The sequence below is a fragment of the Poecilia reticulata genome, chromosome 13 (genome assembly GCF_904066995.2).
Source record: "Poecilia reticulata chromosome 13, P_reticulata-male-v2, whole genome shotgun sequence".
Taxonomy (NCBI): domain Eukaryota; kingdom Metazoa; phylum Chordata; class Actinopteri; order Cyprinodontiformes; family Poeciliidae; genus Poecilia; species Poecilia reticulata.
In genome coordinates, this window is record NC_088842.1 from 22831226 (window position 1) to 22857528 (window position 26303).

At 38.3% G+C, this 26303-nt stretch overlaps 1 protein-coding gene across 1 annotated transcript; it reads right to left on the reverse strand.

The window, feature by feature from the left end:
- Positions 1 to 889: 889 nt before the first annotated feature.
- LOC103474820 (myelin protein zero-like protein 2) lies at positions 890 to 26303 on the reverse strand. The gene is made up of 4 exons (XM_008426064.3): positions 25967 to 26303; positions 5982 to 6151; positions 5418 to 5628; positions 890 to 5017 (listed from the first exon to the last, which is right to left on the reverse strand). Exons 1-4 carry the CDS (start codon positions 26019 to 26021, stop codon positions 4839 to 4841), a joined length of 615 nt encoding a protein of 204 aa, XP_008424286.1. The 5' UTR covers positions 26022 to 26303; the 3' UTR covers positions 890 to 4838.

The window sequence follows — 26303 nt, forward strand, 5'->3', positions numbered from 1 at the left end:
CATGTAAAAGAAAAAGCAAGATTTTTTTTTAAATCATGTAGAAGGATTTTGGTTCTGTAGTTCATTTACATTTTACTGTGAGACTCAGTTGGGGCAAATACTTTCCCTGCAGAAAAACACTTTTTGCTATGTTTCAAATTGATGTGTAGCAAGATGAAAAAGAATCAATGTTTCATAATGCACAAGCTCTGATTGTTTCTATTGAAGTATAGAAAAAATAAAGTCAAACTGTTTCACTGGAATAGTGTGCTCAATCCCACATACAGCGATGATTGCTGAGCTATTTTCCAACGTGTACAAAGAGATACCAGCTGATGCTTTTGTCATAAAACTACGTTATCCAGCAGGTTTAACATTTAATCAATTTAGCAAAGGGAAATTTTTTTCTTAGCTTAAAAAAAACAAGCTTCCGCTCCGCTCCCCCCCCCGACATTAGCTTTTTCTTGAGCGTGACTGAAGCCTTCTTCTGTCTGTGTAATTCTGCCCACATTCAAGGTCTGTCATTCAGTAACTAAAGCTACACCCACAGGGGCAGACTTTGATCAATACACACAAATAGACTCAAACACACGAACTAATAAATGGAACCACATATTCACAGTCATGAACATTCAAGCATTCGACAATGAAACCCAGACAGGAATAACAGCAGAGGGAGTTAGCATAGTGAATGCACAATAAGTTAAAGACATTCATGCTTACAGGTAAGCATGTGAAGAGCTCTGCAGACAGAGAAGTCATAATTACACAAATGGATACAGTGCATTAAAAATACAAAGCATGTGGCTGAACGGTATTTTGTTACATAATGAATGAGCACTTTCGAATAGTTTCACAGGATAATTTTTTATGAGACACTCTGTTGGGATTAAAATAAGGCAACATGGGAAAGATTTTAAAGGCTTTTTATTAGAAAACTTTTATTTTTTTTTATAAAAGCTCTATTACAAATACAAATGTAACATTTTCTTATAAATCTAAAACACTTTGAACACGAATACAAAATCTGCCACAAAAATCTGAAATATGGGCATTTTAACATACTTGTTAGTGTGGAATGCATTCACAAATGAAAGAATAGAGCACAGGCTTTCAAGGACATTTTGCAATCAGAAAGGGTTTTCAGATCTTACTGTGCACTCCCATGTGAGTTTCAGGGCAGGTGTGTACATGTAGTTGCTTCCCACTGATCAAATCTTTGGCTTTTAGACAGAAGGAAAGAAAAAAAATCAAATTTTTAGCGTTTAATATGAGAAATTTGATGTGACGTATTACTTAAGTCTTAATGTAAAGTACTCCGCTTCTCATTCAACTTGCTTGGGTTTAATTCTCAGGTTACTTCTAGTGACAAAGCTTTAGGACTTTAAATGTCCTAACAAAACAAATTTAAAAAAATCTAAAACTTGTCAATTTTTAGCAAAACAATATGGCATGGTCTGGGAGAATTTAAGGGAAAACACTAAAATTAAGCTTTTTCTGACAAGTCTAAAGATGTCTGGTAAAGGGATCGGACACCAACTAATCCCTACAGCAAACAGGACAGGTGTGGCAGAAGAACGACACCAGATGATCAAAGTTAGCATGGCTAGCAATACAAAACCAGCAGCCTCCACATGTACTCACTGGAGAAATCTTTACCATAGCTTTGAGATTTCCAAAAAAAACTGCCAACATTTCCTAATCCACCACTTCTCATGACAGACAGAGGTTGAAAGGCGCTCTAAAGGATTAAGGAGTGCAACGTTGGTGTATTATATTCAGCCTTCCTGTTACCTTCTGAAAGTATTGCTCCACCTCACTCTGTCGCAGCCTCAATGAGCTGCACACAAGTGTTGACACGTTTCCTTTTTGGTAGGTTCTTACATCTCCATGTTTTGGCTTCATTTTTAAACACCTGAAAATAGCCAACAGAGTCCTCTTCACCGATAACAGCACCTACATGAAAGAGCGATGTTGTAACCTGGACTTGTTGGTGTTTGGGTATAGTCACCAGCCAGCGCACGTCAAGCTAGAAATAAATCTGATGATTTATTTGTGCATCTCTACAAATAACTTGATATTTCCATTTTAAAAACAGTCATTGGACAACTCACGAAATGTAACACACTTTGTGTGGCTCAGTATTACAGCAAACATTTGTTCTGCTAAGAAGATTCATGTGTAAACCAGCAGAAAGCTCCAACAAAAGCTAAACATACTCTCTACATTACCCAGGCCAGCTTTAAGTCCACAATCCAGTTTGTCACATAAGCGTTGGGGTTTTGTTCAAGTTTGATCCACCGTTTCATTTTCTCAAACATTTATGGACCCTCCAAACAGGAATGTTGTTTTACTTTAGAACTGCTTCCAAGCATTGAAATGAATCTGAGATCTTTACAGAAATCTTGTTTTTTTTCCCTCCAAAAGATTCATATTCTTCATTTTTCCTCACATCTTCATTATCTTCTCATTTTCACCGCAGCGGCACTTCCTTCAGCAAGTCTCTGCTTAGCAGAAGAGTGCAATCCAAAAGTGCCCTTAGAGCCTCCTTCCAGGAAGTTTCCTGATGAGATTTCATCAGCATTCCTGTCTCTGTTTGGTCCTTCTTAGTCCTCCCAGTCGTAATCATCATCCGAGCGAGGGCCTTCATCCTCGGAGGAGCTTGGGTCTCCGGTGCTGGGGTCTGAGATCATGCCATCTGAACTGTCAATCTTTATGGATGTCTCTGACAGGTAGAGGTGGACGGCCCTTGATGGGTGGCTGGGATAAAGTAGGAAAACACCAAGACCAATAAATACAAACACAGAAGGAGGGTACAATGGATTAGCATCAAACTGGGATGGGCTGAAAAAAGTTTGGATAAAATCTGTTCACTCATCTGCATTTGTTTTGGGTCGGAATCATTTTCTTCCTTCTCAGTTTTTGAATGAATGATTTATTTTGAAGCTTGAATAAATATGTAAGCAAAAAAAAAAAAGCGATTTCTACTGGTGGTGGTGAGAGTTAAAGCAACATTTATATAAAGATCTGAAAACCCCGCAAACTGAAAGAGAAACCTCAGGTCCCCAAGAAAATACAGCACATTGTTTGAAACAGACAACCAGCTATTAGAAATGCTACATAAAAAGAAAATGACAATGTAAAAAAAAATAAAAAATCAGTCAATAGAAAAATTAACTGCAATTATTTGTATTTTTGTACAATATTTTAAGATGTTAAAAAAAATGTCTGTTTCCAACAAGCGCTTACAATCAGGTGTAATCATTGAAAGACACTTTTATCATATCACAGAAATAAGAACACAGTAACAAACAAAAACACAGTAACATGACTTCAGTAGTGATTTTGAACAGAAATGGTCAGTGGCTTTGTAAGTGTTGACACCCCTGTTATAATTCCAGGTTTTAGTGTGTATGTACGCAAGAGTTGAAACCATCATAAACCGTTGCAACAATTTTAAAACATTTGACTTTTCAATTTCAGCATTCAGTTTTCTTTGGTAGGAGTAAGTGAGCCTCCACCATCTTAACTTGGCAGTTTCTGCATTGGAAAAGCTCTTCAAATCTATAAGACTCAACGGTAGTCCACAACCCTCTTCAGGAACCTCCTCAGATTTTTATGTCCAAATTATAGCTAAGCAATAAAAATATTTTCTCTCTTTAAGCTGATATGCTGACTTTGATGTGTGATAAAAAACTACACTTTATCTTAAACTCTCAAGTTTACTTTAATAAAAAAAAAAGGCCTTCACACACCTGGAGATTTTTTAAAGATGATTAAAAAAAATAAAAAATAAAAGAAGAAATCTAGTGCCGTCTCCCAAAAAGAAACCCCAGCTCTTGGTGCTACCACCGCCATATTCCACAGTGGGAATGGTGTAATTTTGGTTGCTTTTGTTGGCAGGCATGGTTGCTTTTCATCAGAAACAAAGTCTTTTACTCTTTGTCCATAAAGAATACAAGTTCCATCCCATGCAAAGAAAAAAAAAAAAACTCAACAATGCTGTGAGTGTTTTCACCCTTATCTCCTCATAGCCTTAGTACAGTGTCTCTCTGAGAAGACTAAATGCTGAAATTGAATAAAGAAAGTGGCTTGAGTGCTGGTTTATGTACATATATATGCATAGAAAATGTTGATTCATGATATTTTTTTTTATCTGGCATTTTAACAGGGGTGTGTAGACTTTTAACATCCACTATAAGCAAAACCCCAGAGGTTAGATCAGACAGTCGCCACATACCTCCACTGAAAATGATCAGAGCTTTGTGCAGGGTTTTTATAAAGTGATCAAATACATTTTCACTGGAAGCTTGGAAAGTGCTCGATGTTTCTATTGTTTCTTGAAATAATACACCAAACACGTGTCATGTACTGCACTTGTACAATGGGGCTTGGATTGTATTAGTAGGGAAGTAAACAGCAAGAATACACCATTGTTCTACATCTTCATCATCAAAACATTTACTCCAAACAGGAAATGTGGCTGGAGGCCCATTTAGCTAAACAGGAAAAGATGAATCGATAAAACAGTTGTTTCTCTCGAGAAATGAAAGGCGCATAGTAATTCCACAGAGGCTAAGCAGCAATATGGCTAAAGTTCAGCATCGAGAACTTTCTATATAAAGGCACAGTCTTCCTCACTTTCTGTCTGACAACAGCTGCCTGTTACGGGTACAAATGTGGGATCTGAAGGCAGGAGTCGCATATGGAGGAAGAGAGAGAAGCAAGAAGCAGGAAAAGAGCCCAAGAGGGAGCATAGCATGCCCTGATCCCCAGAGTCTCTCGCAGAGGAAGAGAGAAAGCGTGTGAATCTTCTGCTCCTCTTAGTCCCCCTCTTCATCTGCTACACTTCATTGGTCTTACCACGCCGTGGGGTCTTTCCTCTCTTTGCGGGGAACCTCTTCATCGCCCTCCAGCTGCCTCTGTCTGTGTTTCCTCTTGCACCTCCTGCAGGACACGATGACTATGAGACAAAAGACCACAGCAGCGATGCCACCTCCAATGGCCAGGACCAGGTAGAGAAGTTCGTTGAAAGAAGCTGTGACAAGAAAAAAAACACACGAATGAAAAAGACATGGTGTGCAGGTGTAGAAAAATAAATGCAGCATTTGTTAACATTAAGGTCAAGCAGTAAATTAGCACCGGATGAGCCATGAATAGCGGTTTAAAAAAAACAAAAAAAACAATGGGATAAAGCCTTGCTCTCCCTTAAAAGCCTGTGAGACAAGGCAGATGTAATCATTTTAGTCCTAAGTCTGAACCAAAATAATTCTAGAACAATTCGAGTTATACAGCAGATTGTCTTTGTAAGTACCCAGTTTTGCAGTGGCCAGTTGCACATAGTATTACATTTATTTTAAAATTAAATAATTTTTTTGCCGTGTACTCAGACAGATTTATGCCTAGAGTGCATTTTCTGAAAAATGTCAGGTGTTCACCTGTTTTGACGACACGAAGACGAATCTCCCCAACCGGGCCATGAACATCAGGAGGATTCGTCACCTGGCAGGTGTAGGTGCCGTTATAGATGAACTTGACCTCCCGAAGTATGATGGAGGCATCGCTGCCCATGATATCACCAGCCCAATGGACGCGCTTCTTAAAGATGCCATCGGGAGGCAGATATGGTTTTTGCTGGTAATGAAAAATCTACAAATGGAAAAATAAAAAAATAAAAAAAACACTTACCATAAGAATTTATTTTATTTTAAAGAAAATTACAATGAGTGCAGAATTATTAGGATGTGCTGCTTTTTATTCTCTCAAATCTCAATATGCAGACACAAAGGTACATAAAGACAGGCTGTCTTAGATGCTCCATTGGGAGCCTTATGACTCACCACCTCCTCCTTTGGTTGGATGAGTGGGTGGCTGCACCCTGACACAGCAATGGAGGTGAGAGATTTGTTCTCCCTTTCTCCTGCTCAGACACAGACACGCACACCCCCACACGCACCCCCACACACGCACGCGCGCACACACACACACACACATGAACTCACCCTGTCTACTCGGCCTCCTGAAAGGGGTTTGAAAGTCCAGGAGACGATGACAAGTTCAGGGTTGATCTTAGCTGAACTGTCAAATGTGCATTTGAGACGAACATCTGTCCCATTGACCGCCTCAACGTCCCCAGATGTGTAAACACGCATTCCGCTCACCTGCAAGACACCTGCAAAGCCACATGTAGTGAAATGTTTACATTCAAAGCTAAATAGCATGAACAATTCAAAACAACAGACGCACCATGAATACGTTAATCAACTCTTTATGCAATGGAAAAGTGACCACATTCATGTCTACCTGCTGCTGCAAGAAATTCACCAATTGTAAGTAAGAGCAAAGAGGGAGACTGGCACCAATTTTGCTTGACACTGGTGGCTGATGACACAAACTCCCTGGAAATGAGCTAGCACTTCTACCCACATGCATTGTCCAGAAGCATGCACACACTATGCATGTAGGCCTAGAAACACATTTAATTATTGCTGATGTACCGCCTGGCAATCACACTTCCCCTCTCCTGGAGATCACAAAAGAAGCGACTGTTTTTTGAAGCAGCCCACTGAGAAAGCAGGCTTGTGGCTGTGGGGAAGTTTATGTGAGGGCTGTCTGGTCAAAATCACCAGGGCTATTAATAGAAGGAGCCATATATGCTCTAAGAATAGTGGAAGGCATGTCTAGCCTTATTAAAGCCAATGCCCAGGAGAACAGTAAGCTGACCGTCTGCCAAGCTGCAGCACAACTCGGAGATTTGGTTTTGTCATCGTCATCATCACTCTGTGCATAGAAGATCTACTGAACAAGGTGAATAGCACATAATCTGAAGATTTGGGAAGAAATTACAAGTAATTATTTGTGCTGCTGGATTATAACCACATTGTAAGAAGAGATCCCCACTTCCTAAAAAGAAATATGTGCAATAAAAATAGCCTGCATTTTGTTTAGGATGGTATTTAGACTCAAATGGGTTGCTCACAAGACCATTAAACTTTAAAAGGCAAACAAATCATCTGTAAACTTGGTATTCAACAGTTATTATCCAGCAACAAAGCCTTCCATTGCAATTGGCAGTACAAGAAAGTTCTACTGGATGCATTTGTAGCAGGTACATTGTGATGTGGCCAGTATTTTCCTGCTATGTTGTAGCTTCAGGTTGTGTAGAGAAGTTGAACTAGAGCTGATGATGCACAGATGTTAAAGTGAGGACCAATAGGACCTTTTGCCAATAATTCCTCATCCCTCTCTTGGTTCACCCTGCAAGATTCTTTGTCTTAAATACCATTGGAAATATTTCTGAATGCAAGGCAAACAGGTTTTACAAAAAATGTCACATCCAGACCATCAATGTAACCCAAGATCAACTCTTCCACCAGGAAAACACACACATAATCGATTTATGAACATATTTCCAAAGTGAACAAACAAAAAACAAAAAAATGTCATTTTTTGTTGCAAAATGTATGTCTAAAGTATATCTTTTGGATGTGTGTGCATGAGATGGACAGGAGATTAAGAAGAAGTTCAAGAAGGATGCCTAATAATTCAAGGCACTCATTTATGCTTTTATGATGGTTTAATCTGGTGCAGAATGCCATGAGAGCTCTACTGTTCAGTCAAGAGTCATTTATGGAAAATACACGATCCCTTAGTAACTCTAGCACCTTTCCACAACTCCACTGCAATTTCTATACTTCTTCTTATGTTGTATTCTTGCAATCTTCCCTTTGAATAAATGTATCCCTTCATGCACACGAAAAACTTGTTTACTGTACTGAATTTTTGATTTGGTACTACAGTTAATGGGGATATTGAGTCAGAAGCAAGCTCTGAAAATATCAGTAAGGGACTTGGTGCTCTTAAGCTGCATTTTCAGCTTCTTATCAGTGTTTCCTGTAGACAGGGAGGAGAGTGAGAGGGGCTCCCTCACGCTATTAAAGAGACCTGCTACTCTCTCATCGCTGGGGCCATAACAGCACTCTGTCAGCCTAATGTGTTTTAAATGAGCCTGATGAAATCTTGGAGTAGGTCAAACAAGTGAGCAATAGAAAAACTGCAAGAATCCTTTCCATCCTTTAGTTAAAACTCATGTGGTGTTCTGGATAAGCAGGTATTTTCTACCTCAACTTCTTTTGGCCTTTCAGCTACCTTGCTGTCAGTAAGGATGCACTGAAGTCAACGGATTAAATTGCCAACATGGAGGATGTTCATTAAGCAGATATCATCAGTTCCAGCTCTATCAGTCCAGACAGTAATAACTCCCTCCTTAGCTTGCATGCAGGTGTGTGTGTGTGTGTGTGTGTGTGTGTGTGTGTGTGTGTGTGTGTGCGTGTGCGTGCGTGTGTGTGTGTGTGTGTGTGTGCGCATGTGCGTCCTAAATCCATGTTGATAAGTTCAAAATACTGCGTACGGATTAAATTACCCATTTTTCATGAAATTTGAAATCTTTTTTGTTAAGGTTGACTAGAAGAAATAAATAGCACAGAGGAATGGAGGATTGTCAAGGTACTATTTAACTGTCCATCTAAAACAAAATATGTCAGCAGCTTACAGCATTTTGCTTTATAGTGATGATTTGCAGCAGATTCAACACTTTGAGGAAATAGAGATATTTAAACATGTGCTTTTGAGAATTACATCATCAAGGGTTGTAGTTTGTTAGAATAATAAGTAAAACATCTGAATAAGGGACTCATAATTTAAATGTCATGCAGAATTTCTGTAAACAAAACCTGGGCTGCAATTACAAAGACAATTTAAAGTGAAAGTTGAAACCTACCTAATATTTTTTGAGAGAAATAAAATTTACCCAAATAATTTCAACTTCTCGGACTAATACTATGACACTGAGGTATCTGTTTACACAATAAGTGACCAGTGTAGCCAGAAAATGATGAAACAGGTGGTATTTTTTCATTCACACAACAAAGAGTGTAGCATTTATGAGCTGGGAAAAAAGAACAAAAAAAAAAATCATGGAAGAACAACAACAACTTCACCATGTTGGTTGATGTTGAACAAAAACCACCTACTAGTGTAAACAACATCTTTGCAATTTGGAACCACTTAAAAGCAGAGCTTGGTAGTTTACCCAGGTAACTATAATGAGTCATTTACAACAGCACATTGAGGACTGAATGACCAGGCTATCAAAAGTGGCAGAGAAAAGTTAACATCTGGACCTGCTAGAGCCACAACATCCTCCCATTTCAATATAGTAAACACATTTCTACCCCAGCTGAATGAAAAAGTCTGCCATCATCTGCATGGTATGTCATCCAGCTGTGACTGCTATTCACTTGAACACATACACTGTTCAGATGTCTGACTAATGTCACTTTTTAGCCTTAAGTCATGTGGGGCATATGTATTTAATCCTCAATGATTAAATACAGACTGTGTGTCCAGTGGTTTTGTAGATCTCATCCTGCAGAGCATATGAACAAGCAATAGAGGTGTTTTAGAGATGGAAAATGTTTCCTAGTCATTCCAAGAAACACAAAGAAAGAGATTTATTGACTTTGGGCATTGGCTGTTTTAGGTGCATATTTTAGGTTATACACAAGACATTCCTTTTACAATGCAGAATCACAGAAGCACTGGGTACAAGGAGAGGAATGTTGGTTATTTAAAATCACTTCATACTTCCATAGACCTGTGGATACTTCAATAAAGTAATTGGCACCAATATTAGCAACTTTTTCCTACCTTTAGTTTGCAAGTCTGGGTGTAAAATTCACAAGTATCCCAACTGATTGATAAATTACTTCTCTTGGAGGCACAGCTTTTAGAAGAGCCTGAAAACTAGGTAGTGCTAATGCTGTGAAGCGTCTCATTAAGCCTCTAAGATGGCTCCATTGAAGCCTGCCGCCAAGACTTGTTTACTCATGAGAAAATTGGATTAATCTCTGCAACGTCTGCTCCTCAGAGATCACAACCCAAAGTTAAACACATCACTTTTTACATTCTTGTTTAGTGTTTAAAGACCAGAGGCAAGATTAGAAAAGCGATTAAGTAAAATTTAAAATGACTTCAGAGCTCATGTTTACGTTGTCCCTCATGTCTACCATTAGAAAGTGCACTTTCAGGCCATAGCACTTCATTTCCCAGTCCTACCTTAAGTTCATTTAAAACATACAAATTGAAATTCCCGCCCCCCAATCTCTGAACAAGAATACAGCGCAATGCGTCCAACAACACTGTCCTTTGACGTAAACTGAACTGGTTGGGACTTAAGGTTAATTAGGGCTTTTCAAAGGAAAACATTTAATTAGCAGAATGATGGTGCTTTCTAAACTATGGACAGTGCCCTGGTTATTCATTTTTCCCAGTGGCTAAAAGTACAAGAACATTAATTAATCAGTCATTAGCAGGAACTAAGTGGCATGTCATTACTTGAGTAAGACCATAAGGATCATAGAATTTGAGTAATTTACTCAAAGAGAGAAGAGAAGAGTGGTCAAAAATATGATTAGCTTATAATAGTGTTTTGTTTTTTTTTAATAAAAGTAAAATAAAAGGATGGAAGATTTGTTTGTTTGCACTTTAAGAAAGAGCTAGCATAATTATACTTGTTTTTTTCTGCTTATTGCCAATGTTATTGCTGTATTTCTTGTTTTGTCCACCCCCCCACCTCCCCTTTCTAATCTAGGTCACCGACTTGTTTATGAGTGAACATCCTGTCTGGCCAGAACTGAACACACCCAGCGTCCAGAGGTTATTTCTGCAACTTTTTAATCTCATGTTGGCCTCAGAGGTGAGAAGGTCTTAGGTTAAGTAAAAAAATTACCCATTTATAAAAGAGGGTTACAAAACTAACCACCAATTAAAATAAATAATAATGTGCAACATTTTTTTACTTTTCCAGACCAAGGAAACAAAGGTGAAATGGTAAAAGGTAATGTGAAAAAGGACAGATAGAAGAATGAACACATGGAAGGAAGGAATTAAAGGTAGAGAGAAAGGACAAGGAATGAAACAAGGTAGGACAAATGAAAGGATGTAAGAAAGACGGGGTCAAAAGAAGAAAGGAAACAGGAAACAAAAATCACAGAATGAAGAGAAGATGCAATGGAAAGGAAGAAGGGAAAGAAATGGGGAAGAAGGAAAAAAGGAAACAATTTTTTAATTGCAGGGTTACCATTAGGCAAATGTATTTTTCATATTTCCACTTTGTGTATTTGTATGGTCAATAGTAACAACTACTGAAAAGGAAAGAAGAAGCTGATGAAAGAAGAAAGATTATTTTTTTCGTAATGGAAAGGGGAAAAAGTCTGCCAGTACAAATATTTCTTTTTCCACATTATCCAGACCAAGAAAATGCATCAAATTCCATACTTTTTAAAAATGTTGTGGGACTGCATATAGGAGCCCTGTGTAAAGCAAGTCGATACTCACAGTAACTGAATTTTATGAAAGTAGCTAAGATTAGCATCTCAAATACAAACACTAACTTGCTCAGAAAGTGTGTGTTTGTGTATTTGCACATCCTTGTCTTGCAACCGCAGATGTTTAGAGTCACAAACAGCAGCAGGAATACTTGGAAAAGGTCAAAGTACATCTTTCCTCAGTGTGTGTAACTCAGGATGCTCACTGCTGACACACACACGCGCACACACCCGCACCCACGCGCACACACACACACAGCCTCTACAGTACATACTACTGGACTTGGCATTACTCCATATTTTCTATCAATACATCCAATATATTACATTACAATGAACATGCTGAACCATTAATGTACTTTATTCCACCCGTCAACACTACTTGGTGCAAGCTGCTCCACTCCACTGCTCCGTCTGGGGGTAAAGGGGTAAATACTTTGATACACTGTGAAATAATAAGCAAGAATCACTCAAGTGTGATTAGATTTGCTTGGCTGTGATCCCGTTACTGTAAAGAAAAGCTTTCTGAAGAAGAAGGAATGAATATTAAATAGTATTTGACTAATTAATATACTTAATTTAGAGGAAACCAGGGTTGGCAGGTTCTTATGTGTGTAGCCAAATTGACAGATTCATGTTTTCACACCGTCAAGGTTGGTACATTGCTAACAGAAAGTGTTTAGAGCACCTCAAGTTTTTGTTTCATTATGGTTCAAAAATAATTTTTCAGACATTCTTCTGTTTGGCTACCCAGAGGAATTCTGAATCATTCCCAAGACTATTGAGTCATAATGAAAACAATCTCTAAAGCAGATAGTCTCTGTAGAATATGCCTGAAGATTTCTCTAGGAAGGCCCCCAGACGGCAAAATTATCACAACTGGTGCTATACAAAGCAGTAGAATAGATATATGACCCAAACCAAAATGTTAAGATCAGGTTTGGCCTTCTGTGGTGCATTTGATAAGCTTACAATACATACAGCACATATAAAACCAAACAAGAATGCTGGATATGAAGTTGTATTAATCTACTTATAGTCTAAATAGAGAAGTTGTAGAGGAGTTTTGTAGAGGAGTTTTTATTTCCCTGTTAAGGAAAGAAAGAAAGTAAGGTGTAAAGGTTCATTAGACTGCAGCTGGTGCAGCACACTGCACACAGCCCTGCTTCAATCCTATAAATTTCACATCCCAGATGGCTTGCACTTGACTCACCCTGCAATAACAAGCGACAAAATGGAGTTGGAAGATGTTAAAAAAAAACTGCAAAAGGGAGAAGTTACAATGCTTACTCAAATGATGGTCTAAAAGTGAAAACAGTAAAATCTTAATTAAAATATAGCAGGTTTACTTTGGGCTCTGGTCTCTAATTAAAGTTAATTGGCCTGGTTGGATCCAGCTCAGGGCGGGTCGGGTTGGACTTTTTTAAGCCTGATGTAAATATGACAAAAACAGAGTAGCTGTGACTCAGCAGCATTCCCTTCTCCATCCCTAGGAATGGATCCAGCTGCAGACAGAGATCGTTTCATGAGTGAGGAAAGGGAGGAATAAAACGTTCCCTTCCAGTTCATCGTTTTCTGCCCCACCTTACACCAGCTGCATTACAGCAGCCTGTCAGCATCCCACCAATGCTTCCTCCACCCTAGATATTTGAATTTCTTTTCTTGTAGAAGCAGCCAACTCACCCTAGAGGTGACAACCCATAATAACCTCATATTTGAAGGTTGTTCAAATCCCAGTTGTTTCATACTCTGTTGTAAACTGTCCCAGTGCCTCCAGGAGGTTGATGAAGGCCAGCAACACTACATCAACTGCAAAAAGGAGCATTTAAACTTAAAGTCTTAAATGGTAAAGTCTAAACTGGGATCTTCCTGGCTGCATTTAGAAATTCTGTCCATGAAAGTTACAACTAGAATCAGTGACAAAGGGCAACCCTGGCAGCGTCCAGAACAGTCTGAAAACAAGCTTGACATTTACAACAGCAACGCAAACCAAACTTTTACTGTGCTTGCAAGAGGTCCCATTTGGTTTTTATAACTTTAGAACAAAAACAACAGTGGATAAACATTTGTGCCTCTCACAGATTCTCTGAGACAGAGGCACACACTCTTATAAGCTTACAGAAGCAGCCGAGCCTTGGTAGTGACATTTAGGAGGGCTTTAAGGAGGATCAGCAAAACCCAGACATTTAGTTTTACCTAAACTTTCTGTCTGCAGGAACCTTCCTTCCGTGCAACTTATTTCTTCTCTCTCTTGCACCCAGAATAATTAACACATTTATCAGTGCTTTAAATGTCCATCCTTTATTTTATATACTTAGCATCCTCCTGAACACTAAATTTACAATCCTGGTTTAAATAGATTCTTCCAATTTCACCTCAGCTGGTGAATTCTCCTTGAGGCTTGCAAAAGTGTGTCTCTCTTGACCTTTGTTACACTTTGTCATGTCAAAACCACAAATCATATTGTAATTCACAGGAATTTTTTTTTTGTGATAGACCAAGACAGAGTACATTTGTGAATTGAATGGGATTAAAAATTAGTAATAATTCTTAATTTTATTACTATAAGAATTAGAGAAGATTGTGATTTGAATTCAGCCGACCTGAATCAAATTTTGCAAAATCATGTTTTTTGCGCGATGTTTCTACAAGTCTTGCACTGAAATATTGCTCCATTTAAAAAAATATATAAAAATAAAAAATAGGTCAAGTTTAGTCAGATTGGATGGGTGGTCGTCTAAGCAGCACATTTTTCAATTAGATTTAGAGATGAACTTTGAGACTCTAAAATGAGTATGCTTTGATCTAAACTATCCCATCAGTGTTGTGATGACTGAGCTACATGATGTTTGTTCATTAATGCTCTCTCAGAAACCACTTACCCAGCCACAGAACAGCTGAATTTATGCTGAGATTAAGACAGTTATTTTTTTTTTAACTAATCAGGTGAATTCTAAAGGTTACTCATTGTACCATATTTTATTTTGAGGTTGATTATCATCAACCTGTCCAGAGACTGCAAATGCAAGTGGAAATTAGTTTTTTTTTTTTTGCTACAAACTGGTACCATGCATCTTTCCTTTGAAAAGGTCGATGAAATGCTGAACATTATCTCTGTGTACAATAAAGAAAGGTCCAGGTCTAAAAGTCCAGATAAGAACTTGAAACTCATGCAAGATTTTCTTTTAAATTTGGATGTAATTATTGTTGACTTTTTACTATAAAATTAAATCCCATTATAATACATAAACATTCATGTTTGCAATGTGAAAAAAGGCAGTATATCTTTTAAAGGTTTAGGCAAACTAGTTAGAAAACTCTAAGATTTATCCTGTATTGACGTAAACCAGGCAACCTGCTCTTGTACGTGCCTGACAGTCATTTACAAAGAACTATTCCACACTCCAGCTTAGGCTAAACATCTTACACAAGCAGTGTTCAGCCAGAGCTGAAAATCATCTTCCTTCAAGACTTAAAGAAAGGGGAGGACACATAATGACAGCAAGTGAAACCAAGGACCTGGCAAAACTTACTGAATCAGAAAATCAGTCCCATTACATTACCCCCAAAAGGGCCCGTTTTTGTGCATTTCCTCTCATAATCACGGCTCAGAAACAACATCACCATGGGAGGAAACCAGCCTCTTTTGCTGCCCCGCGCTTGAAGGACACATTTTAAGACGGAACAAAACACGCATAGAGCCGAGTCTCTCACAAAGAGCCTGTTCTGCTCTTTGTGAGAACTTTCACAAGGCCAGTTTTGGTTCTTTCTGTCTTTGTACAAGGCTTGCCTTTCACGAGGGGCTGGGAAAAGCCAGTTCAGGTAACATGTTTTCAGGACCCAGAGCTGAGGGAGTGGGTCAGTGTTGAGTGGTGTAATGGAAGGGGAACCCCTGAGATGGACACAGTGCTGAAATAAACATTGTGATATAGAGATGGGAGATAGGAAAAGCTGGGAAGAAGTACAGTAATGCAGCATAACAGAGGCAAATGCAATGTTTGCTAGCTAGAAATTTGAAAACCATATAGTGGACTCCAGCCTATTTGTGGATTCACCAATTCATAATTTTTTTCCTCTGAAATGTAAATTATTGAAGGAAAATTCATCTATCTGCTAGAGCATAATACATAGAGGAAAGAAAATGCAGCTTGGGAAGTGAAAATATCTAGTCAAAATGCTACTTGATAATCTATTAGCTGGCATTTGCAAATTTGCATAGTTAGCCAACTTTAACTCTGAACTTTAATTTCATTAGAAAAATAATATGTCGGTAAGAAATCAGTTTTTTGGACATTATTATAAATTTGTGCCAAGAATTCCTTAAAAAAACATTTCTTAAAATCTCTACTTTTTTATGTTGCTCATACATGTATGACAGTTCAAAAAGTAATCTTTTATGTTTTCACTAATTTTACATATACACTTAATGTCTGTATGCTGTGAGCGTGGAAAAAAAAATCTTGTTTATGCACACAATCTTGGCCAATAACTGTTTCTGAGACTTCCTGTTCCCCGAGGGCAGGGAAAATATCACGTGGCAGAGGCCGATGTCTTGGAAAAGAACAGAATGGGCTATCTAGCAATGGCAGATGCTTTTTATTCTTTATATGTGAGGAATTATTTTGTTTGTTTGTTTGTTTGTTTGTTTGTTTGTTTGTTGGTTTGTTTGTTTAACAGCTACAAGGTTAAACTCATCTAGGATTTTAAAAAATGCTTAAAACTGGCATGACAGAGGAAAAGCTTTTTTGGTCGCATCACAATAAATTTGTAGACTTTATAAAATTTAACAGGAACTATAACTACAATTGGACTTTTAGGTTCAAGTATCTGGTTTGAATCAAGGTATACTTGTGTGGAAAAGCACCTCACGAGCACTGTACAAGTATCTGATGAAGTGGGCTTGTTTTTACTTCAATTGGCCAGGGAACCTTATTAATGTGCCTGAAATGATGAAATCAAATGCCCGAAGATTAAAATGAAAACTGTCCATCACTAACTCTTTCAGCAGTTTGATGAGCCAAGATATTTAGCTAAATCAAGACAAAATCCTATAGAAAACATGTGCTGAGCTGAAGAGGACAGAGATGAAAAGAAACTGGAGCAAATAGTCAAAGATCCTTATGTGTTTATTCTTATGAAATATTAAGTGCACAAAGGGTTATTCAAAGTATTACAGAGGTGTCAATATTTGTGATATGCTTGAATTAAAATAAAAGCTACATTTAACATTTTTTTTCTCCTTTGGAAAAAAAAATCACTCAAAAGAAATTGGGTTTTGAACATTTCTCAAGGTGAGATTTTGCTGCTCCAGTTAAAAACTAATTTATTTCTTTTCACACATCTTTACTAGTGGAGCAAAGACGTGTGGAGGATGCTCCGTTTAAAAAAACATCCTACAAACCAGATTCTGCTACACCGAGAAAAAAAAAATCCACAAAGAAATACACTAATTAAGTTATATCCATGTGTTTTTAAACATCCAGAATTATCTTTCTTCATGTGCAAGATTCAAACCGAGAACCTGTCTCTAGTAATCTTGCTCAAAGCTCAAAAACAACCAAAAGCGAAAGAAAGCTTTTAAAAATGCTTTTTATAAGGTAATGGACAGAAATCTTTTTTTCCTCAGACTGAAAATGTTCATCATAATCGTTTTGCTATTAAACTTTCCACTCCCACTTTCTTTAAAGACAAATGTGGAGAAACACGACGGACTAACGTGTCCGACTGCAGTCTAGAGGTCAGTTGACCAAAAATCAATCTCTCTTTTGAACTCTCTCCTCCTTCCTTCCTTCCACTCTCCTCCTACTTCCTCCAGCCCAATTGTAATTCATCAGGCGACGGTGTCCAGAGGAAACGTGAAGTGAGTGAATGAGGATAAGTATTTAATCCATCAAACTCCTTTCACTCCCACCAAGCAGCTGACTCGACTACTTCTCCCTGGGATTAGATACTCTTGCAGGAGGTATAGAAGGAGGGGGTCTAAGCTTCGATCCAGCTCAGCCCACAAGCGTCTGGTGCGCAAACAATCCAACAACAAAAAGGCTACCTTATAATTTAACATATTTACTACTGCACTACATAGACAGATGTCCCTTGTGAAACAGTGGTGTGAGTCAGAATGGATCCAGTCCCACTGCGGTTTCCCCTTGTGCTCCAGAGCTGATGATGGAGTGGGCAAATGACAGTATACACAGCGAGGACAAGCCACATTGTGTAGGAGGTACAGACCTCTGATCGTTGCAAGCTGCCTTAAAGGGGCACATACCAATTTTCCAAGACTGTCACAAAGAGAACTGCTCCTTGCAAACGGTTTTACTATGCGGTGTAGAGGGACTGGCTTTTTAATGAGGAAAAGCACAGTCTGTCTCTGTGTTTTTAGGTTGAATCAGGCTTAGAAAAAAAAAGAAAATAATAATAATTAACAAATTTATATTTGTATTTTCGCATATAGTTCTCAAACTGCGACTCCATTGGTTCCACATGCGTCACCTACAGAAGACAAATTAACTTCTTCAATTAAGTTAATTGAAGAAGCCACTGACAGGCAAACTGAATCTTCACACACTGATCTTTGCTTCAGACACATCTAGGAAAAGTGCAGTGAGGAAATAATCAAGAACCCCCAGTAGGAACTAATATGGACATTAGTGAACAAAGAGCAAGTGCCAGTGGCTGCTACTTCTGCCATATTCCAGTTTCCAGGAAAGTCAGAAACTAAATCTAGGAATGACTTAAACCCAACTCAACTTTCCGCCAAATCCAAGAAGGAAGACAAGTGGAATTTGCAAATGAATGTTATACAAGCGTCGAATATTGCAGCTTGGGTGCTATGTGGCTCATTGGTAGAGCGGCTGTGACTGTGACTTATGCTGAAGCTACAATCCTCAAAACTGTAGTCCAAAGTTTGATTCCCAGCCGCGGCCATTTTAACTGCATTTCTTTCCCTTCTCTTTCTGCTCAACTTCCTGCCTAATGAATAAAAGCCACTGGTGTCAAACAACCCTGCAGCTTTGTCACGGCTTTCTGTGCTTTCAAACACTGCAGGAACATATTAGTGGAGAGTGTGTGAAACATTTAATTAGATACAAACTGGGGTGCAAATAGTTTTTACTGCAGTTAAGCTTTTATGCAATCATTTTAAATAACTTTTCTACTTGAAGTACCTTGTTGATGTGACTGGTTATAACTTGCTCAGCAGCTTATGAAACTTTTTCACAATAAATATATCGTCTTTTTACAAAGAATGACGAAGCACGCTTTTTAAATTCCAATCTGTGAAAAAAACCAACAGGCAAGTTGGTTTATTTATATTTATAAAGTCATTTATTTTCGTGTTTCTTTTCTGTTATCTTTAACATACTAATTTTACTTGCACATGTAAATGAAGTGAGTGCTTAGCTTTGTACTCTTAGCAGCGGAAAAATCCACAAAGTGACAGTGACGATGTGTGGAAAGCAAATACAGACATTTTTCACAAAACTTTGTTTTTAGCTCCAGATTTTCCTGCACCTCCAAAGGCTGTGTTGAGCTTTTTATTTATTTCTTTGTCTGATTATATCCAGACCTCTGTTGTGTTTAATCAGCATTGCGGTTTGGGGAATTTTCTTCAACAGGCAGAGTGAAGCTGGTCACAGTGGATTGAAAAGTGTTTTATTTAAATGCAGGGCGGCGCTGCATAAAAGAAAAAAAAAAACTTCTTAAATCCACATAAGAATCTGCGGTAAGACCAAGTCTGATGTTCAAAGACGCCTTTCATCCAAACCTGACTGGTCTTGAGATGTTTTACAAAGAGATTAGACGATTTCATTCTCTTGCTAAAAACATTATCCAAAAGACATGCAGCACATTGTTAGAGCAAAAGATGTTCCACAGTATTTATTCTGGGGAGATGAATAGAAATACAACACTTTTCATATGTTTACCATTAAAAAACTCTAAAAAGAAACATATTGTTTTTTATTCCACTACACAATTCCTACTTTGTGTTGGTCTATAAGATAAAACCACAGAAAATAAATAAATAAAAAACTGAGACCGTAATGTAGCAAAATTAGAAAATGCTCGTTTTTTTAGATATATGGATACTCCTGTATGTGATGGACTGCCAAATGTCTGTACACTTCTGAATTAGCCAAGAAAAATTATTTTAGGATTTCTAACTAACATAAAAGAAGAGATGTTTGATCTGATTTAAATTCATACAGCGAGAAGAAATGTGTTCATTTTAATTTGATTTATGTTTATATCTGGTTTAAACTGTACATTTTAAAATAAATTACTGAAGATGGATCATATTTTTCCTTTTCTGGCTTTGACAATGATTTTATCATTAGTTTGCTCTTAATGTTTCTAGTTTCTTACACACAAGGACATGCATCTTGGCTTTCCATACATTCCCGTGCAGAAAGGGATTCAGAGGAAAATAATGACTAATATGGAAATTTACCTGGGGTTCTACTTGGACATGCAGATCTGTTTGTTTGTGCCCAGGTCTTTGAGAACCGGGCCAAAAAAAAAAAAAACAAATTGGAAAACTGTGGCAACAGAAAATGCTACTAGTAACAATGCAGAATTTGAGTTTTCCTGAGATGGAGATAAATGTGTGTGTGTTCAAATTGTACACCCGCTGGCAAACCCAAACACTTTACAGTGTGAAATGAAATCAAATTCCCTGTTTGCACTTGGCGCCAAGGACCTTGGCACATTTTAACACTTCACAGACAGCTGCTTGTCCTTGCGTATTAATACGTCATCGTCGACTCAACGCACCCTTGAGCCGTTCTGTCAACTCATCTCAAAGGGTTCCGAGGTGTGTCAGCACACCATGTCGAAAAAAAAAGACCACAGCCATGTTTTCTTCTGTTCATGCCACTACAGGCAAGAGATTAGAGGCGCCACAAGAGACAGATAACAGATATATCCCAGTAAACATTTCCAAGATGCTTCTCCTGTACTGTAAACTCAACAAGGTTCAACTGAAGCCTCACAGCTTGTGTGATCGTTTGGTATTCTGCAGTCAACAGCAGCTGTACAGTCACTGGCAAAGTATGTGTTCTTGTGTGCTAAACCTGTATGTTAAGACAGGCTGGCACATGTCAGCTTGTGAGCTTTCCATGTTACTGTCTGGAGAGGAAAAATCTTGCGGGAAGAGAGGCATTAAAGTAAGGCACAGACATGAAGACGACAGAGCTACAGTCAACAAAGATGGATGACGATGTTTGAAAACGACTTAGTTGGATATCTGTGTTTGGACGAGACAAGAAAGTAACCTAGTTTAAGAAATTAAAACTGAGCGAAGTTGACCTCCCTTCTTCCTACAAATTGTTAGTTGGAGTGTAAGTGATCAATGTCAGCCATGTGATGAAAACGAGAAAAACGTGACAGAATCGGCAATGTGGTACCGATTTTCTGGCAATCGGTACCACATTGCCAGAAAATGTGGTACCGATACTGTTTAGTATGACGGTTTTCTCTGTATTGCAAGTTTTTAAAGGAAGTCTGACCTCATGCAAGCCTGCACATTGTCACAGTCAAGCAAGAACCAAAGCAAGAACCAGATTTGATTTCCAGTTTAAAACATTTCCTCCCCCCCTCACTTTTTTCCTTAAAAAGAAAACAAATGACAGAAAATATAAAAAATATATATATATATATATTTTTTATTTCAATCATTTCTTCTATGAGTTGACGAATTCAAAGTCAAAAATAAATACATGAAATTCAATAGTCCTTCAGTGAGCCGACTCTACACTGGAACTGAACTATGAACAGCAAAATATGCCGATTTTGTAAAAATTAAATCTTCACAAACAGGAAATTTGATTAATAAAATAAATTTTATTGCCAAACCCCAATCTCACCAGAAAGGCTACAATGAGCCTTTTGGTTGTAGTTTTTCTTTTCTTTTTTTTTTTTTTATGTTTGCCTTGTCAAATACTTTGTTGGTGTCAATAACGTTTTTTAATAACGCATATTTTATATTATACGCATATTACACCTAGCAATATTTTCTAATTTCTGATCAACTTAAAAAAATAAATTAATTATTCAAAAGTAGTTAAATAGTAGGTCGTTAGCTGACAGCCATACCATGGCGCTTAGCAGGTTTTCTGTGGAAAACCATGCCAACCCAATGTATGTGTACCATTTCTAAAATACATGCAGTGAAAAATCGAAGGACTGTACAAAATGTCAGTATGACCAGTTTGGAACTGGGAGTTTGGACGAATGCCTCTGTCTCCATCCTCCTTCTGAGCTCACCATTTACAAGCTCAGTAACAAAGCTCAATGAGTAAAAGGAGAACAAACGATGTGTGAGTTACCAGATCTCAGTGTCAGCGCAAAGACACTAAATACGTTAATCAGAGGAGTTCAACCGCCATAAAACACCTGGAAGTTTGCTGCCAACCACTACAGATAAAATCAAAACAACAACATCCATCTAACGTCTACATGGTCTTTGTAATATCCCACCAGGCTGGTCCCTGTATCCTAAATAAAAAACAACAGAAACATTACACACTCCACAGAAACACCCCTCAGCTTTCTGACCCTCTAGACCCCAAACTGTGATGAAATATTTATTTTCCACTCGCAAAAATTGTAAAACAAATTTTATTAAAACTTAAAACATAAATTCTCTCTGGTTTAATTCATGCAATGAATTTCCTAAAGCACTGAGCAGCTATGTCTAATGTTTATAGTACCATTTATGAAAAAAAAATCATATTAGAATGCTTTTAAAATGTTCATTTAAATAACTGAATTCACCATGTGAAACCTATGATACACACATCAATGTTTTCAAGCCTTCATTTCTATTAAGATGAGTTTCTGCTTATAGCTAATGAACACACAACATTTTAGATTATATCAGAACAAAAATAAATTTTTATTGCAAAAATGTATTTTTGCATTTAAAAAAAACTACCTTTTAAAGGGTATTTTTAAACTGGGGTATTTTTTTACTGTTATTATGTATGTGCAGATATTCTAATTTACTGAAAATGACTGTATATAAATAAAAAAAGACAGATGCAAACTCCCTAATCAGCTATAAGTTTTCCTAATGATTATTTTGATCACATTTTTCTCACTTTTAGTTTTTTGAAAATTTCATTATTGATTGCAACATTTGATTAGACGTTCAGCTGACTGGTCCAAGTTTTGTGTTTACAGAGCTCGTTTGTTTTGGTGTGACCTTGTTTATACATCTTACAGGAATAAAACTGTAAAATGTTTCTGTTTCAGCCTCTGCTATTCAGATCCAGGGTTGCATGCATGAACAGAAACAGAAACGGTGAGGGTGGAAGCCTTCACCACTCAGCATCGTGAGCCTTCAGCTACCCCTGGATTGTCATTTTCATGTCTGCTTCATTACATATTTTATTTTAAAAAGCAAAACCGTAGCTCCTCAGTGAGTTCCAAAGTCACGTTATGTTCCCAGAAATACCCAACACCTTCTATTGGGATGCAGTGACTTTGGAATTTCATGTTATTTAAACATTTATTCCATCAATTAGAATAACTGATAAGTTCTTAAAAGTTCACACAATGCAGGCAAACTATTATATCTAATAGTAAAATCAGCAGTTTGTTCTACTTTGACCTTCCTGAAGTCCAGGTATCTCTGGACTGTATGTTGTAGTTCTCCAGAACTCAACATGAAAGAAACTTTGTTCACCAAGAGGAAATTGGCAACATATGCTAAAAGTGTGGCAGGACCTTTGGTGGAGTAAGTATGTAAAGTATGGGGCTGTTTCAAATGGAAACATACTCAGTAGTTTAAGAATAGGACTAATGGAACAGAATGTAGTCAAATATGAACATGCGTCAGCAAAATTTGGTTATACATTCTTATCTGAGGGATCTCTAAAAGCACAGGCTGATTTTGTATTTTTTTTTTTGTAAATCGTTGCAGAGCTAATGTGGGTTGAAGCTGATGACTTCCAACAGAACTGGCTGCATCCTGACACCAACATCCATTATATGCAATTCAACTGTAACCACTGATGACAATTTTCAGAAATGTAGGCCCGTCTAAAAGTGCAAGTACAATGATTGGCGAAAAAACGAAAACCACATTTCCTCTCATGGTTCATATTTCTAACTGTGGTAGATGGAAACTTGTGGGCAGCAGTGTGGGCTACACACCCAAAACAGGGAGGGGGCTCCGAGGAGACCTAGAGCTGATGTTTACCAGTGATGGTGGGGGTTGGGAGGGAGGAGCATTTAACAGCACAGCTTTCAAATGAATACAGACAGAAATTAGAATTTCAAGTGTAATATCTTTCAAAACCTACCAAGTTTACATTAGCATTCATATCCCTTTAACTGCTCACATTTTGTCACATTACACCCACATTCCTCCGTTAGTTTGATCTGGATTTTATGTGTTAGACTAGCAGGAAGTGGTAGATAACTGTGACTGGTTAGCAGTTATGTGTTTGAATTGTTTGAGAACGCTGACAAATATAGACAGAACCCTCAAGTACACATGGAGAACATAAGAGCTCCATGCAGAAAGAAGCCAAGCTGGGATTCTAACATGGGACATCCTCACTGCAAAACAAATAAAATCCTAAAAATTTAAACTGGAAGGCACTGCAATGTAGAACCAATATGATCCTCTCACCACAATGCTTCACGAATGAAGATGATGTGCTTAGGATGATGCACGCTGTTTGCCACACATAGTTTTGCTGGTGGGTCAAACTGAGCAGCTTATGGCAGGAGGACTCCGCAGCTCCTCCAGACTGAACTTAGGCCGAGGCAAGGGCAGCGTCTATCAGAAAACATACCCTAGAAGCCTGTCAGTTTAGTCATGCATTTGTAAGTTTGCAGCTGTCCCATATTTTTTCCATTTCCAGACGATGGACTGAACAGTGAGTTGTTCAAAGTCTGGAACATTCCTGCTTTAAACTTCTCAAAAACTGCATTTCTAACCCACCTGCTTGTGTTCCTTGGTTTTAACCAGGGAGAATTCCTGCAACCTATGAGATCTTAAACGTATGTATTCTTCCTACAATTAAATTATGCACAAGTTGACTGCAATTTCTAACCACTTGACTTCTGATGGCATTATTTTACATTGGACATTTAGTGGTTTCAGCATAAATGGTTGCTAAATTAAAATAAGCATAATTTTTTGGGGGGATATCCAGTTTTAAAATGTTTTGAAAAGCCTGTATCTTTAGTTTTAGATCATCTCTCAAATTACTTAAAAACTATGCACTACTTTGTTTTGGTCTCTCAGAAGAGATTTAGGTAAACCTAATAAGAATCATGTTGTCCAAGGCCTTGAATATCAGAATGAGGTCATAGTCACGTCTCCAGCACATGTGATGTCCAAAACTTAGGGCAACACCATTCTGTTTTGTAATATTATGAGTCTTTCTGCAAGTTCAATAATGAAAACCAAATGTCTTTAGGAAAACCCTTCACTTGTTAAAACAACAGCAGGGGGAAGAGCAAAAAAAAAAAAATTTCAGATTATGCAATAGCAACAGATGTTAAAAATACAGATGAAAATAAATGTTGTGCACATGTGTTATATCTGTCATGAAAGTGAGACGTGCTTTCTTGTTTCATTAGTGGGATGCCAGTGCAACAAAGCTTGAAGGAAAACTCTACAGCAAACAATCATGAGAACTGAGATACTGCTGAGCTGCAATCAGTTCCCCCATAAACATACTTATTTGATCAGCCATCCTTCCACATCCAAATATGTAGCCATCCTGCAGCTCAGGCCCTGTCAGACTGTTATGATGGATCCACAGGCACATGTTCACTGTAAACATAAGCAGCTTGCTGCTACACCGGACCCCTGCGTGGTGCTTTGGCACTGGATGGAAATGTTCAATCAATATAATCCACTTAACAGGGCTGGGCGCAGATTACTTCAAGGTTAAACAACCTGCCGTACGCTGAATGAATTGTCGCTGATGCGCGCATTTGCGCACTTGTTAAAACGTGCTACATTTACGGCGCCGTCTGAGCGCTTTAATAGGAGGATGTGCTCCATTACTGTTTATCCCAAGACATATCCTGGACCCCCTGCTAACGGGAAGCAGGTGGACTTATCTGCGTCCAAGTGGCCACTTTAGAGTCTCCGCGCATACGTACACAAGCACGGATGCGCATTAATGGGCAGGAAAAGGAGGTTGTGCGAAAACACAAAGACAATGCGGCAGACTTCTGATGCCGGTAAAGTCGTTAGCTCGTCAGAAAGAAGTTCTAACTAAGGATGTTTTACAGGAATTCTTAAGCGACCCACCCGGTGCCACAGTGCCAAAGTTCTCCACTTCCCGATGACGCACGGCAGCGCATTGAGTTAAAGGTTAGGGGTCCCAGCGGAGTCTTAATTAGCGGACAGTCAATCACGGTTGTCTTTTTATTTTAAACCTCGACTGGTTATGGAATATCCAAATAGTCTTCCAGCCCTCTTTTAAACCCCCCCCCCCCCCCCTAAAGACAGAACAGCATGGAAAGTTTTGACTCGATAAGTCAAATTAGATCAACGTGTACAACCAAGAAAAAGATTCAGCACATCAAGCGTGATTTTAAACTAAAAGCAAAACAGTGTTTTCAGTCTCACTCACCTGAAGCTGCGAGTCCAAGCAGGACAGCGATGATATTGAGCCCCTTCACGCACATTTGGTCGGCCAGTCAACGGAGCAGTGAGGGAGAAGAGTCAACAAGCCCCAGCCTGTTCAACCTCCTTCCACAGACTGACTCACAGAGACAGCAGAACCGAGCGGCAAAAAATCTACGGATGCCCCTTGGAGAGAGTAAGAAAGAGAAAAAAAAATAGAAAAAGGTCTCGATAAGTCCTCTATTTCAGCTTCTCTGTCCAAAGACGCTTCCTAGCTTGTCTTATGGAATCAAAGATTTGACTCCTAGTACCCTCCCTCCCACTATAATTTCGGGCGGAGTAAA

Coding starts and splice junctions, on each gene's coding strand:
- LOC103474820 (XM_008426064.3), bottom strand. CDS start 26,021: ATGTGCGTGAAGGGGCTCAATATCATCGCTGTCCTGCTTGGACTCGCA. Junction 5,629..5,981: donor CAGGAGGCCGAGTAGACAGG/GTGAGTTCATGT, acceptor TTCCATTTGTAG/ATTTTTCATTACCAGCAAAA. Junction 5,018..5,417: donor TCTTCGTGTCGTCAAAACAG/GTGAACACCTGA, acceptor TTCTTGTCACAG/CTTCTTTCAACGAACTTCTC.